At 36.4% G+C, this 13,153-nt stretch overlaps 1 protein-coding gene across 1 annotated transcript; it reads left to right on the forward strand.

The window, feature by feature from the left end:
- The first annotated feature begins 2,185 nt into the window (after window positions 1–2,185).
- Window positions 2,186–4,452, forward strand: LOC132126442 (mitochondrial import inner membrane translocase subunit Tim17-A-like). The gene is made up of 6 exons (XM_059537689.1): window positions 2,186–2,321; window positions 2,942–3,041; window positions 3,152–3,215; window positions 3,777–3,905; window positions 4,067–4,177; window positions 4,281–4,452. Exons 1-6 carry the CDS (start codon window positions 2,296–2,298, stop codon window positions 4,349–4,351), a joined length of 501 nt encoding a protein of 166 aa, XP_059393672.1. The 5' UTR covers window positions 2,186–2,295; the 3' UTR covers window positions 4,352–4,452.
- Window positions 4,453–13,153: the final 8,701 nt, after the last annotated feature.

The following is a 13,153-nucleotide window of genomic DNA, read 5'->3' on the forward strand; positions in this document are numbered from 1 at the left end:
AGGTGCTGGTCATATAATTATAATATCATCAAAAAGTTGATTTATTTCACTAATTCCATTCAAAAATTTAAACTTGTATATTATATTAATTCATTATACACAGACTGATATATTTCAAATGTTTATTTCTTTTAATTTTGATGATTATAACTGACAACTAATTCAGTATCTCAGAAAATTATAATATTGTGAAAAGGTTCAATATTGAAGACACCTGGTGCCAGACTCTAATCAGCTAATTAACTCAAAACACCTGCAAAGCCTTTAAAAGGTCTCTCTGTCTAGTTCTGTAGGCTACAAAATCATGGGGAAGACTGCTGACCGGACAGTTGTCCAAAAGACGACCATTGACACCTTGCACAAGGAGGGCAAGACACAAAAGGTCATTGTGTTTCTTCTGCACAATCTGACTTTGCTGCAGCCTGGAATTGAACTGCTGGTTTGTCTGGTCAGAGGAGAACTGGCCCCCTAACTGAGCCTGGTTTCTTCCAAGGTTTTTTTCTCCATTCTGTCACAGCTGGAGTTTCGGTTCCTTGCCGCTGTCGCCTCTGGCTTGCTTATTTGGGGTCACTTCATCTACAGCGATATCGTTGACTTGATTGCAAATAAATGCACAGACACTATTTAAACTGAACAGAGATGACATCACTGAATTCAATGATGGACTGCCTTTAACTGTCATTTTGCATTATTGACACACTGTTTTCCTAATGAATGTTGTTCAGTTGCTTTGACGCAATGTATTTTGTTTAAAGTGCTATATAAATAAAGGTGACTTGACTTGACTTGACTTGACTTGATTGCAAAAGAGGCTGGCTGTTCACAGAGCTCTGTGTCCATGCATTAATAGAGAGGCGAAGGGAAGGAAAAGATGTGGTAGAAAAAAGTGTACAAGCAATAGGGATAACTGCACCCTGAAGAGGATTGTGAAACAAAACCCATGCAGCTGGAGTCAGTGCTTCAAGAACCATACGCACAGACGTATGCAAGACATGGGTTTCAACTGTCGTATTCCTTGTGTCAAGCCACTCTTGAACAACAGACAGTGTCAGAAGCGTCTCGCTTCAAAAAGGACTGGACTGCTGCTGAGTTGTCCACAGTTAAGTTCTCTGAAGAAAGTAAATTTTGCATTTCCTTTGGATATCAGGCTGGAGGAAGAGAGGAGAGGCACACAATCCGTGTTGCTTGTGGTCCAGTATAAAGTTTCCACAGTCAGTGATGGTTTGCGGTGCCATGTCATCTGCTGGTGTTGGTCCACTGTGTTTTCTGAGGTCCAAGGTCAACACAGCCGTATACCAGGAAGTTTTAGAGCACTTCATGCTTCCTGCTGCTGACCAACTTTATGGAGATGCAGATTTCATTTTCCATTAGGACTTGGCCCCTGCACACAGTGCCAAAGCTACCAGTACCTGGTTTAAGGACCATGGTATCCCTGTTCTTAATTGGCCAGCAAACTCGCCTGACCTTAACCATAGAAAATCTATGGGGTATTGGGAAGCGGAAGATGCGATATGCCAGACCCAAGAATGCAGAAGAGCTGAAGGCCACTATCAGAGCAACCTGGGCTCTCTTAACACCTGAGCAGTGCCACAGACTGATCGACTCCATGCTACATGTACTCCACGCCACATTGCTGCAGTAATTCAGGCAAAAGGAGCCCCAACTAATTATTGAGTGCTGTACATGCTCATACTTTTAATTTTTATACTTTTTATTTGGCCAAGATTTTTTTTTAAATCCTTTTTTTGTATTGGTCTTAAATTATATTCTAATTTTCTGAGATACTGAATTTGGGACTTTCCTTAGTTGTCAGTTATAATCATCAAAATTAAACGAAATAAACATTTGAAATATATCAGTCTGTGTTTAATGAATAAATATAATATACAAGTTTCATTTTTTAAATGGAATTAGTGAAATCAACTTTTTGATGATATTCTAATTATATGACCAGCACCTGGATATAAATTCAAGACAAAATGAGCAATAGCCAAATTTAAAAGCACAATTAGCCTAGGCCTACAGCATAGACCTACTACATTTGTTTAATCCCTGGTGAAAACAAATTGTGGGCCATCATTAGCCTCTGGACCAGATAGAGTTTTCGCATTTTGGGGAGCTCTGCCTAATTAACTCACTGTCAATGGTTGCAGTTGGTAAAAATACTGCCGCTAGAGGGGCATCTATACACCGATCACAAAGAAAAAGACAGCAAAAGAACACGCGAATAACCTGACGTCACCCGCAGCAACAGCACGTGTTTGATTACGTCAGTCTGAACCGGAAAAGAACAAAATGGAGGAGTACGCGAGGGAGCCATGGTGAGCTGACAGCTTATTGTTTTATATATTTATATTTTTGTTTCTATAGCTGTAAAAATAGTTTAGTTATTGTTTATGCGGTTTTAGTTATTGTCAGGCCATTTGGTGGTCGAATGTTCGTGATATGGTCGGTTTGAGGAACGCGATGTCCTTCACTGAAGGCTTCATGTTGTCAAGTCAAGCACATGACCTTGTTCTGCCGGCATCAGCGATCAGTTGATTTAGTTTTTACATTTTGTTTACTAGCAATATCTATTGTTTAAATGTTTAAACTATTAAAAACGTAATTTATAAAATATCTATTAACACATGATCAGTGGGATCTGAAGATCAACCGGCTAGGAGTAAGAAGTGAAAGCATAAGCACTAAATAAATGGTATATATATATATATATACATACATACATACACGTATACACATACACATATTTCTGTTTCTGTCACTTTTATTGCGATACTTCCGACAGTATTATTTCTTTGAGCAAAAACAAATAAGTCATTTTAGAGGTGGTTATTTTAAACGGTGTTTACCAAAGTACTTTTTTGCAAGGGATGATAGTAGGAGAGATGATCTTTATGTTCTATTATCATTCTCATCATCATGACCTCTGGTTTCTCAGCCCCTGGAGGATAGTGGACGACTGTGGGGGGGCCTTCACCATGGGGGCCATCGGTGGAGGGATCTTTCAGGCAGTCAAAGGCTTTAGAAACTCCCCTTCTGTGAGTGAGTCTTCCAGCTGCTGATGCAGTGATTCTGTTTTGAGTTAACTGCATTTAGTGCTTCTTGGCTCCAGTATGATGTCATTGTTTTTTGTTTTTCTTGTCTTCAGGGAATGAATCACAGAATGAGGGGTAGCTTGACAGCCATAAGGACCAGAGCTCCACAACTAGGAGGTAATGTAAAGTTCAAATGTTATCTATCACATGATTGCAACATGGATGCAGAGTGATAGACTCTGGAAAAACTGAAAAGTTTGGTGGTAGTAAGATTTTTTTTTAGTGGTTTTGAAAGCCAAACTGAATTATTTGTACAAAAATACAGTAAAAATAGTAATACTGTGAAATATTATAACAATTTTAAAATATATATATCATTTATTTAGGATTTTTCAGCAGCCATTAGTTTACTATTTTAGTGTCACATGATCCTTGAGAAGTCATTGTAAATATTCTGATTTGCTGCTTAAAAACATTCCTTTAGTTGGAAACCGTTGCGCTGCTTAATATTTTTGTAGAATTTCTGATAGCTTTTTTCCAGAAGTCTTTGATGAATGGAGATGCATTTATTTATTTGAAAACTTTATTTATCTTTATTTACTCAAATATTTTAAGTTCTTGCATCCTTTTTTTTTCTTTTTCTTTTTTTTTACACTGTTGGTCTGCGTCACACATCTTGGCTTTACTTTAAAAGATATTACAAAATACAAATGTTTGTCAAATGTTCATGATTATTAGGAAGCTTTGCTGTGTGGGGTGGCCTCTTCTCAATGATTGATTGTGGGCTGGTCAAGGTGAGGGGCAAAGAAGACCCCTGGAACTCAATCACAAGTGGAGCCATGACAGGAGCCATTTTAGCAGCAAGAAGTAAGTCAAATCCCAAATAAAATGTGGATAATTGTGGTCAGTTAGTTCTAGGTTCTAAATCATGCCAGTCTATAATATTAACCGTTCATTATTTTTTTCTGTCTTAAAAAATTATAACCTGTGTTTATGCATGTGGTATTAATTTTTTTGTCTCCTTACAGATGGGCCAGTGGCCATGGTTGGCTCTGCTGCAATGGGAGGTATACTGCTTGCATTAATAGAAGGTGCGGGAATTCTGCTCACGAGGTTCGCCTCGGCACAATTCCCAACTGGTAAGTGTGCAAAGTCATCCTCTGAAACAGAGTAAAACTTTTATAAATGCAAATAGTCATAAATAATATTTCAATCAAAACCAACGTCATCTTTTTTCTACAGGCCCACAGTTTGCAGAAGAACCTGCTCCCATGCCTGCTTCATCATTCGGAGACTATAGACAGTTCCAGTGAGAAACCATTTAAAACTCAAGGCCTTTTCTTATTCCATGAACTCATCTAAGACACTGAAGTTACAGTGTGGACCTCATTCATTAACAGAGCATGCCACCAACCACGAATGACTGGGAGTCTGGGACAAAGGGAATATGAAGGGGAAACACTATTGTTCCTGTCCTTGCGTTTGTCTTCAGTATGCCTTTTGCTATTCTCAGCTTTGTCATTGGCCTGTGGGTCACCCTATTTAAGTCAAAACTCAGTTCTATGTTTTCATCCACATGTTTCCTTTTTTGTTTTCTGTGAACTCATTTTCTAAAAACCCAGCTGGAAATGTTTGCGGAAGCAATAGGTGCACTATTTAAGTCATGATAGGTTGTTTGAGTTGAGCCCCAATCAATTGGCTATATAAAGTGTTTGTTGCATGTGTGTGTGAATGTGTTAATACCATTTTGTGTGTGTGCATATGCGTGCGTGTGTGCACGTGCGTAAGAGTTTAATACATGACCGTGCACTGATTGTTTGCCTTAATGTAAACTCTCTCATGGGCCTCAACAAGATCGTATATACTTATTGGAGATTTTTATTGACTGTTCCATGCCAAACCTTCTCTTGCAGAATATATTCCTTCACAGTTTCCTTTTTGAAATTGCTATTTATTTTATAGAAGTAAAACGTCCTTGTCTAAAGATGTTACGCTGTATTGTACTTTAAATAATTCTTTACAGTAAATGTTAGGATCACAAAGGATGCATCTGAAAAAAAAGGTTTATGAATGGACAGAATTATTAGTCTTTTTCTGGTGGATATATAAGCCAAATTAGGCTGAGAAACATCATAAATAAACTATAGTTATTACTACTATGGCGGTCTCTGTCTGAAAATCATGATGTTTTTTCCATTGAATATGGTAATTGCTTGTCTATAGTTATAATACAGACAGGATTAGCATAATCTCCATTAAAATAAAAAAGGTAGTAATATTGTCCACTAGATGGCGGTATAGATTTAAAGTGATGCACTGAAATTGTCAAGTTAAAACAAGTAATAGCCTATATTTGGAGACAGAAAAATGTGTAACACATCAATTAAATACATTAGTTGTAATGAGAAATGTTATTTTCATTGAGCTTTTGAGAATTAAAAAAAGAAAAAAACATAATCTACGATATCCTGACGTTTGAAAAACATTTATACATCATGGTCAGTTTATACATATTTTCTTTTTAAACGTATATTTAAAACAGCATTTGGATTAAGCTATGAACTATAAATTGTGAGATAATATGGTTCTAGAGAACGTTTGATTGGTCATCACTTTTTGGGAGAATTTTAAACTACTGAAAGTTACTTTGTCAATGTCTACAAGAACACCAGGGGCCTGTTTCATAAGCCCAAGTTCACAAAATAAGCCAGGTATATTTCATTTAGTCTGACTTATTGTCAATTAATTTGGTTCAAAATAAGTCAGACTAACTGAAATAATCCTGACTTAGTTATAAGATTGTTTTATGGAACAGGCCTCAGCAGATTGTTTCACCAGACTGACAAAAAGCCAAAAAAACAACATAATCCCATTTTAATATGCACTGTATTGACAAACGTATTCTAATGAACAGGTTTGAGCACTTTAGCAATTTCCACGAGTACAAATCAAACTGTAAAAGCATAAAATGATATTCCACACTGACTGAATCAATCTGTTTTTTTTTTTTTACTGTATTTTCTTGAATTTTTTTTTAACCATGCCTTATACACAGAGGCATTGTCATGTTAGAATAGAAAAGGGTCCTAACTGTTGCTAGAAAATGAAAAGCATAATTCCCTAGAATTTCATTATCATTAAGATTTGTACTCATGGAAATGACTAAAGTAATCAAACCTGCTCATTAGTTAGAAGGTAGAAGGGGGTGTCCCAATACTTTTGTCTATGTAGTGTACATGAATCTGTGCTTATGATTCATTGAATGCGCAGCTTCATTAGAATCTATGGCGAATGTCCACTTATATTAAATGAGCAAAAGTCGATGCTGATGTTCGTTACGCAAGACTAAGAAATCATTTTTGTCCCGCCTAGAGGCCTGGCTATCTTATGTGATGATTAGACACAATCGGGTTTCACAGAATGAAAGATAATGCGCCTAAAAACCGAGTTCTACACTGCATAAGTGGGAACAGACTCACAGTAAATTGAATGGCTGTTGTAAAAAAAAAAACAGCATATGTTGGTAAGGTATGTTTTGATGATGGGATGCTGGTTTAAGATGGTCCATTGGTGGTTTATATTGGTCCTTGGGTGGTCATGTGCTGGTCCTAAACTGGTCCAGCCAGCTTAAGACCAGCATAAACCAGCAACGGAATACTATGAATTAGAATTATTAACATGAATAGGGAAACTATGTTGTTAAATGAAGAAACATTCACAAATGTGTGGAACTGTTATTGATTAAAGAAATGTGTTTAATCATTTTCATTCTCTTTGCATGTTGCTTGTCAAAGGGTATTCTAGCAGATACATTTGTTCCTTTAAAAACTGGACTGAAAATGTGCTGTTTTCATTGGGTGTTTCATGTCATTTAGCTTTTTGCTTCTGTGTCTTTTAAGCCTTGCTGTTTTATGAGAAAGTAATTTTCTTTCACCTTTTGCCTCAGCATTCACAGGTCCAAGTGGTTTGGCTTAACTTCAGCTTTTTGCTCCAATCCTTTTCATTCAGTAAAAGCATGTCTCCTATAAAAAGCCCCAGCACTTTACCTCACACAGCCTCATCCTGCTTGCATGCTAGTTTGTTTGGAGAGAGCAGCATCAGAAGGAAGGTCAGCTTGTGGTGCAAACAACTCATTAATAATTTAAAGCAGCAAACATGACTGGTTGCTAATCTACATAGCTCCTAAAAAGTGCTGCGATTATTAATTCAGGGCTTTTGAAGGCACGGTGGGAGCGTAGCATTCTAGATTTTATACAAGAGCAGTGAACAAGCTCTGACCAGGCACTCAAGATGTTTGGTGAAAGACTCCAAAACATTCTGTGTTGCTGGAGATGAAGTTTGTCTGAATAAAGGAAGAGAGAGTGCATGTGGCATTTTAAGTTATCGGTAAATGCTTACAGAATGATGTGTAGATGCTAATGCAACAATCTCAGACCTATCTGTCCATCTATGAGCACAGTAATGTAACAAGCGATCAAAAAAACTTTTAATTAGATGCTTTTCTCACTTGAGGCCCTATGCTTTAACACCAGAGGCACACTAACTAGCTGCTCTTATTTACTGAGCTGCATGGTATCAATGTTTGAATCTGACTGAAGATGGATATATAAGCAATTTATAAATGAGGAGACTTTTTCTTTTTCTCTTAAATGGTTTAAAATGGTGTACAGATAATATATATATATATATATATATATATATATATATATATATATATATATATATATATATTATATATATATATATATATATATATATATATATACAGTTGCGACCAAAATTATTCAACCCCCTTGGCCTGCAAGACATTTCGCTGTGGAGAACAACATTTTATGAAATCAGTTCAACAAAGGCATCAGTAAAGTATTAGAAAAAGTTTGTTAATACACTTTTGAGTGATTCTGAGAATGGTACATTGATGAATCATTATAAAAATCAAATTGGATCTAAACATTCATGTTCAAAATTTGTGCAGAATCTTTTATTCTTTAAAATCACCAATAAGCACTGTCTGTAAGTGTTTAGAAGCTTCTGTCACCTCTCTACTACAGTCTTGGCCCATTCCTCGCCTGAAAAAGCTTCCAGATCACTCATAATCTTTGGTTTTCACATTGCCACTGCTTTCTTTAAATTCAACCAGATATTTGCAATGAAAATTAAGCCTGGAGACTGAACAGGTCTCTCAAGTACATTCTATGTTTACGATTAAATTTCAACAACAACAACAACAAAAAAATCGCATAGGCGATTTTCTTAGGCTATCAAAAAAATATTTTTTCGAATATTCGTCGAATTTAAAATAAAAATCCACATTCGAATGCGCATATGAATTTTAGGTGTGCATTAAGGAAGCTGCCTTATGAGCCCTGGTACGTGTTCCATTCCATCTCGCCGCGCGCACAGCTGTGTCTACACAACTTTCAAAGGCGGACGAGCTCGACACGCAGTATCTGCTTTCTCATCTTTCACCTCGTGTACGCGCATGAGATGCGATGACAATATATGTGTCATTGCATTATAAGGTTATGTTAGCCTATCCAGTTGAAGCCACTTAAAAAAGAAAAAAAATCAATGTGGAGAAGATCTTGTTTACATCAAAACTGAAACTAAGCCGTTCACACAGAACGCATATTTCGTGCATCTCATGTTTTTAAATGAAAAAATGTATCCTGTGTGACTGGTTTTCCACCCTTTTCATTTAATTTAACAATGCATGCATACATGATGCTGTTTTCTTTATAGTTCTTTAAGCAACTTAATTAATAATAATTGGTTCATAAACATTATTCTAAATATTATGGTTTTTCACAGTCATGTATTCTAATGGTTTGAATAAACATGCAGTAATATTTTGCTCGATGCGCTATCTTGAGCCTCAGAAGAGAAGCAAAAAGCTTTTCTTCACCCTAACTGAAATTATGCATTTAAAATTCGAATACAATTCAAATTTTTATCATATTTAAGTAAAAAAATTCGAATTTAGTTTTTTCAGCTATTTTGACAGCCCTAGGCGATTCAAGCCCGAAACTGTATGAGACTGAATACCGGCTGAATTCACATTTCTGTTGTAAAAAGAGAAACATTGTGCAGAACTATTATTTGCTGTTATGCGTGTTTGTCCGATGCTGCAGTTGCTGTGTGACCTGTTTTTATACAGTCTGTGTGTGGGACGCCTGTTCAAAAAAAAAAAAAAAAAAAACCTGGACACGCTCTGAGAAAGGTCGTTAAAATCATTTTCTTATTTTCGTTTTCGACACTTGTGTTGGTTGATTCGTGCAATAGATTTTCAAACATAAAGTGACAGTCGACACGTTCACGGTTTTAGACTAGAGAGAAGAAGGGATGGGAAAAGATCTGGGCACAGTTTTTCCAGAACTTTGTGCCAAGTTAAAGCGGTGTCGAGCTGTTTTAATGAATTTTTTTAGATGTATTATGGTGCCTGAACCCGTATACTGGATGAATTTTATTTTCATCTCTGAGCAGCTCAGTGAGGCAACTGTGTCCAGTTGTAACCAATGAATGGATAACTCTACCCTTTAAATGTTCTCCTTGTTTTCAGCATTCTCCTGCTCTGTCCTTCACTACTGCCTGGGAGAATTACAGATCATTTTTTAGATGTGAGGCTTGCACGCAATTGCATGGAATAAACGGCAGTTCATAAATGTCATATTAACTATTTATATGAATAATCAGAGTCTGCCATGTGAGCAGTTGCAAGCGGAAAAAATAAATAAGATGGAATACATTACAACGTGACAGCATGATGTACAATAGACATTATCACTGTTGGTGATAATGACCCTCAGATGTTTGGTGGAATGCTGTGCATTTAATGAGGCCTTGGTATGCAGAGGCTTCTGTAACACAACTTTTGAAAGTGACTGCATTTTTAGAGGCTGTATTATTTGAGATTATTTTTACATTCAATTTAAAGTTTAGGGTGCTAAGTTGTAAACGTGTATTTATTTTAAGTAACCATACTTAATCTTTTTCCTTGTGATTTCTAAATTGCCTAAATTGTTTGGGATTTCCTATTTGCTGATGATAATGCCTGAAAAATAGTTTGATTAATAGCATGCAGGCATTGTACGTAATCGATCAATCATGGTGTGAGAGAAGGTGGGGTCTACAGAAAACGATAAAAGCAATAACTTAATAGGAAAACAGTCAAAAGAAAACCCAAAAAGAAAATAATTTTTGTGATTAACAGTGTTTATTATGTCTTTTATTGAACCCGGGATTATTCCTTTAAATTTAAATTGGATTAAATGTGAGAATGAGTTTACTGCTATTCCATAACCCACTATACATCAAGCCATGAGGAATGCATGGGTAGTAAATCCGCATGCCACTCAAACTGCTGTTGTCGCTCAATATTTAAGACACCACCATTCAAATCCATTGTAACAGGCTCCTTCCCTAAGGTAGCCATGGTGATCACAAGGGCATCGACCGATGGATAGAGACGCTCTTTGAGCCGTCAGGAATAAAAGAGTAGCAGTTTTGAAGAGGCAGTGTGGGGTGATGGAGGAGGGATTCAGGCCCAAACAAAATAAAATGCCCACAGAGAATGGACTGCTTTCAGAGGTAGAGAGGGGTTGGTCTAATTTGCACAAAGTCTTCTTCTCAAACCAGAGCTGACAGCAGACGTTTTTATCAGTGAGAAACACACTGCATGGAAAGAAACACGTTCATTTCAATGTGAAGTCCTTGCCAAGGACAATGGCTCAGCAGGATGGAACATTGCCGTTCTTTTTGGAAAATCAGAGTAAACATTATTCCGCCTTATTTATTTGCCGAGCAAACAACCATGCCCACGGGAACTAAACGTGGCTTTTTAGAAGAAGACCAGTGTTGTTCAAAATGCAGGTGTAACTGTTTTGATTCATGACTTTTATGTACAAGCTTTTCTTAGTTCAGGAAGTTCACTGTCAGACAATAGGTTGAACACATTTACTCGTTTATTATTATTGCTACTGTATTTTTCTTGTATGTTATTTCATGCATCTTTATGGTACTCAAATTGAATGCTTTTTGAACAGTATTGAAGGACTTCTGAGCCTGCTTTTTATTCATTCGTTCAACAAAATATAATAAAACCTCTTATAAAAGAAAATCGATCGTTTTATTTTAGATCGTTTTATCTAACTGAAATTTTAGAACCTTTTTTTATTTTACAATAACGTGTTTTTATGATAAGATTAAATATTTTGTTTTAAAATGAAATGGGATTTAAGGGTCTCTCATGTCTCTATGTTAGAGACATAAAATAGAAAAAAATGTATAAGCATTTAGATCAAAAGTTTTATGAGATCTTGGGAAACATTTTAGTCAGATGTGTCCAAACGTTTGACTGGTAGTTTGTTTTCAACTAATAAACCCAAAACATCTTTTCCAACCCTATTTGTGTGAAATCCCATTATTGATTACCGCTGTGGAGAAAGTACAACAAACCATGTCCTCAGGAGGAATGACATCAGTGACACCTGTTCACCTCTGCATCTCCATGCTGAGACGGGCCAAAATCTCACAGGATCAGAATCCAGACATCTCATTCCTCCTGGGAGAACATGCATTAATAAATCATGCCTTTCTATTCAGTGATGAGTGTGTGTGTGTGTGTGTGTGTGTGTGTGTGTGTGTGTGTGTGTGTGTGTGTGTGCGTGCGCACGTCTTCTCCTCTTTAGAACAACATGTTTGTCTCAGGGGCTGTTCCAGCTGCTCATCTCACTGACTATTGTGTCTCTTTCTTCATTAAAACTGTGATCAGAAGTGACAATTAGTGACTGATGTGTGATTTTAATCACCTGCTAAGCAGTTCAGCTGCAACTTGGACATGAAATCCACATGAATTTGGGCAGATTCAATTTCAAATCCAAGTGAAACCAGTCAGAATTTTTATATACATATATTTCACATATATATATGTGATATATATATACACACACACACACATACGTACATTATTATTATTATTATTATTATAAGAAAAAGATTGAAGAGTTAGCTGTATCATTGGCACTTTATTTAAACGCTTTATTTGTTATGAATTAAATGTAGTCTGTTTTTTTATGTTCATTTCCCCACAAAACAGAGAAAACTTTAGTTGTTTGATGGCAATAGTTTCATTTTCATTAGAGATGCTGCCTGCAGCCCCTGAGATATACTGTATGCATGGAAGGGGGTGGATGAGTGATTAGATGGCCTATTCCTCTGATCGTTTGTGCCTCCGTGCAAATAAATAACCTGTGAATGCAAATAAACAGAGGCATCCATCATGAGAGTGTACCAAAGACAGTGACTGATTTCTGTGTGAAGCTCCTGAGGGAACAGGATACGTGACACTGGCACTTTTATTGTGAGAAATGGCAGCTGCCAGTGCACCAGTATTCACGTGGGTGACATTATCACTGAGATGCTCAAGACGCCTGCACTGGATGAGTGAGCAGGCAAGTGTGTGGTTTCTGCTGGTGTTTTGTTTATCATTTCATAATGTGACTCGATGTTGTTGAACAACATGATTAGATGTTTATTTTTCTTTTTTTTAAATGTGTCCTTGGGAATTGAATTGAATGGAACTGAATTGAGCTTAAAAATTTAACAACAGCAAAATTCCAGGTGTAAACTACATTACACATTATTTTTTTTTTAAAAAGCAAATAAATAAATAAATAAATAAAAGCTGTGTGTTGTGTGCCACCTGCCCACTCACATGAAGCACTGTGAATGACAGTCAGTTTGCCTTCTTGTATATTTGTATGCATAATTTGCAAGTAATAAGCATAGTGTATGTGTATGTGTGTGTGTGTGTGTGTGTGTATATATATATCAACATCTTTAAGTCAGTAGTTTAATGTTTATCCGTTGTTTTTTCTTTATATCAATTCAATTCAATTATGGGAATGCAGTTCTTTCCCTCATTCACTGTTAAAGGGATAGTTTTCCCAAATATGACAACTCTGTCATCATTTATTCCCCTAAGTTGTTTCAAAATTTATGAACTACTTCTTTTTCTTTTCTTTTTTACACAAAAGAAGATATTTTGAAGAATGTTGATCATCAAACAGTTGCCGGATTAGCCATTACCTTCCATAGTATTTTTTTTTCCATGCTGT

The sequence above is a fragment of the Carassius carassius genome, chromosome 44, assembly GCF_963082965.1.
Source record: "Carassius carassius chromosome 44, fCarCar2.1, whole genome shotgun sequence".
Classification (NCBI taxonomy): Eukaryota; Metazoa; Chordata; class Actinopteri; order Cypriniformes; family Cyprinidae; genus Carassius; species Carassius carassius.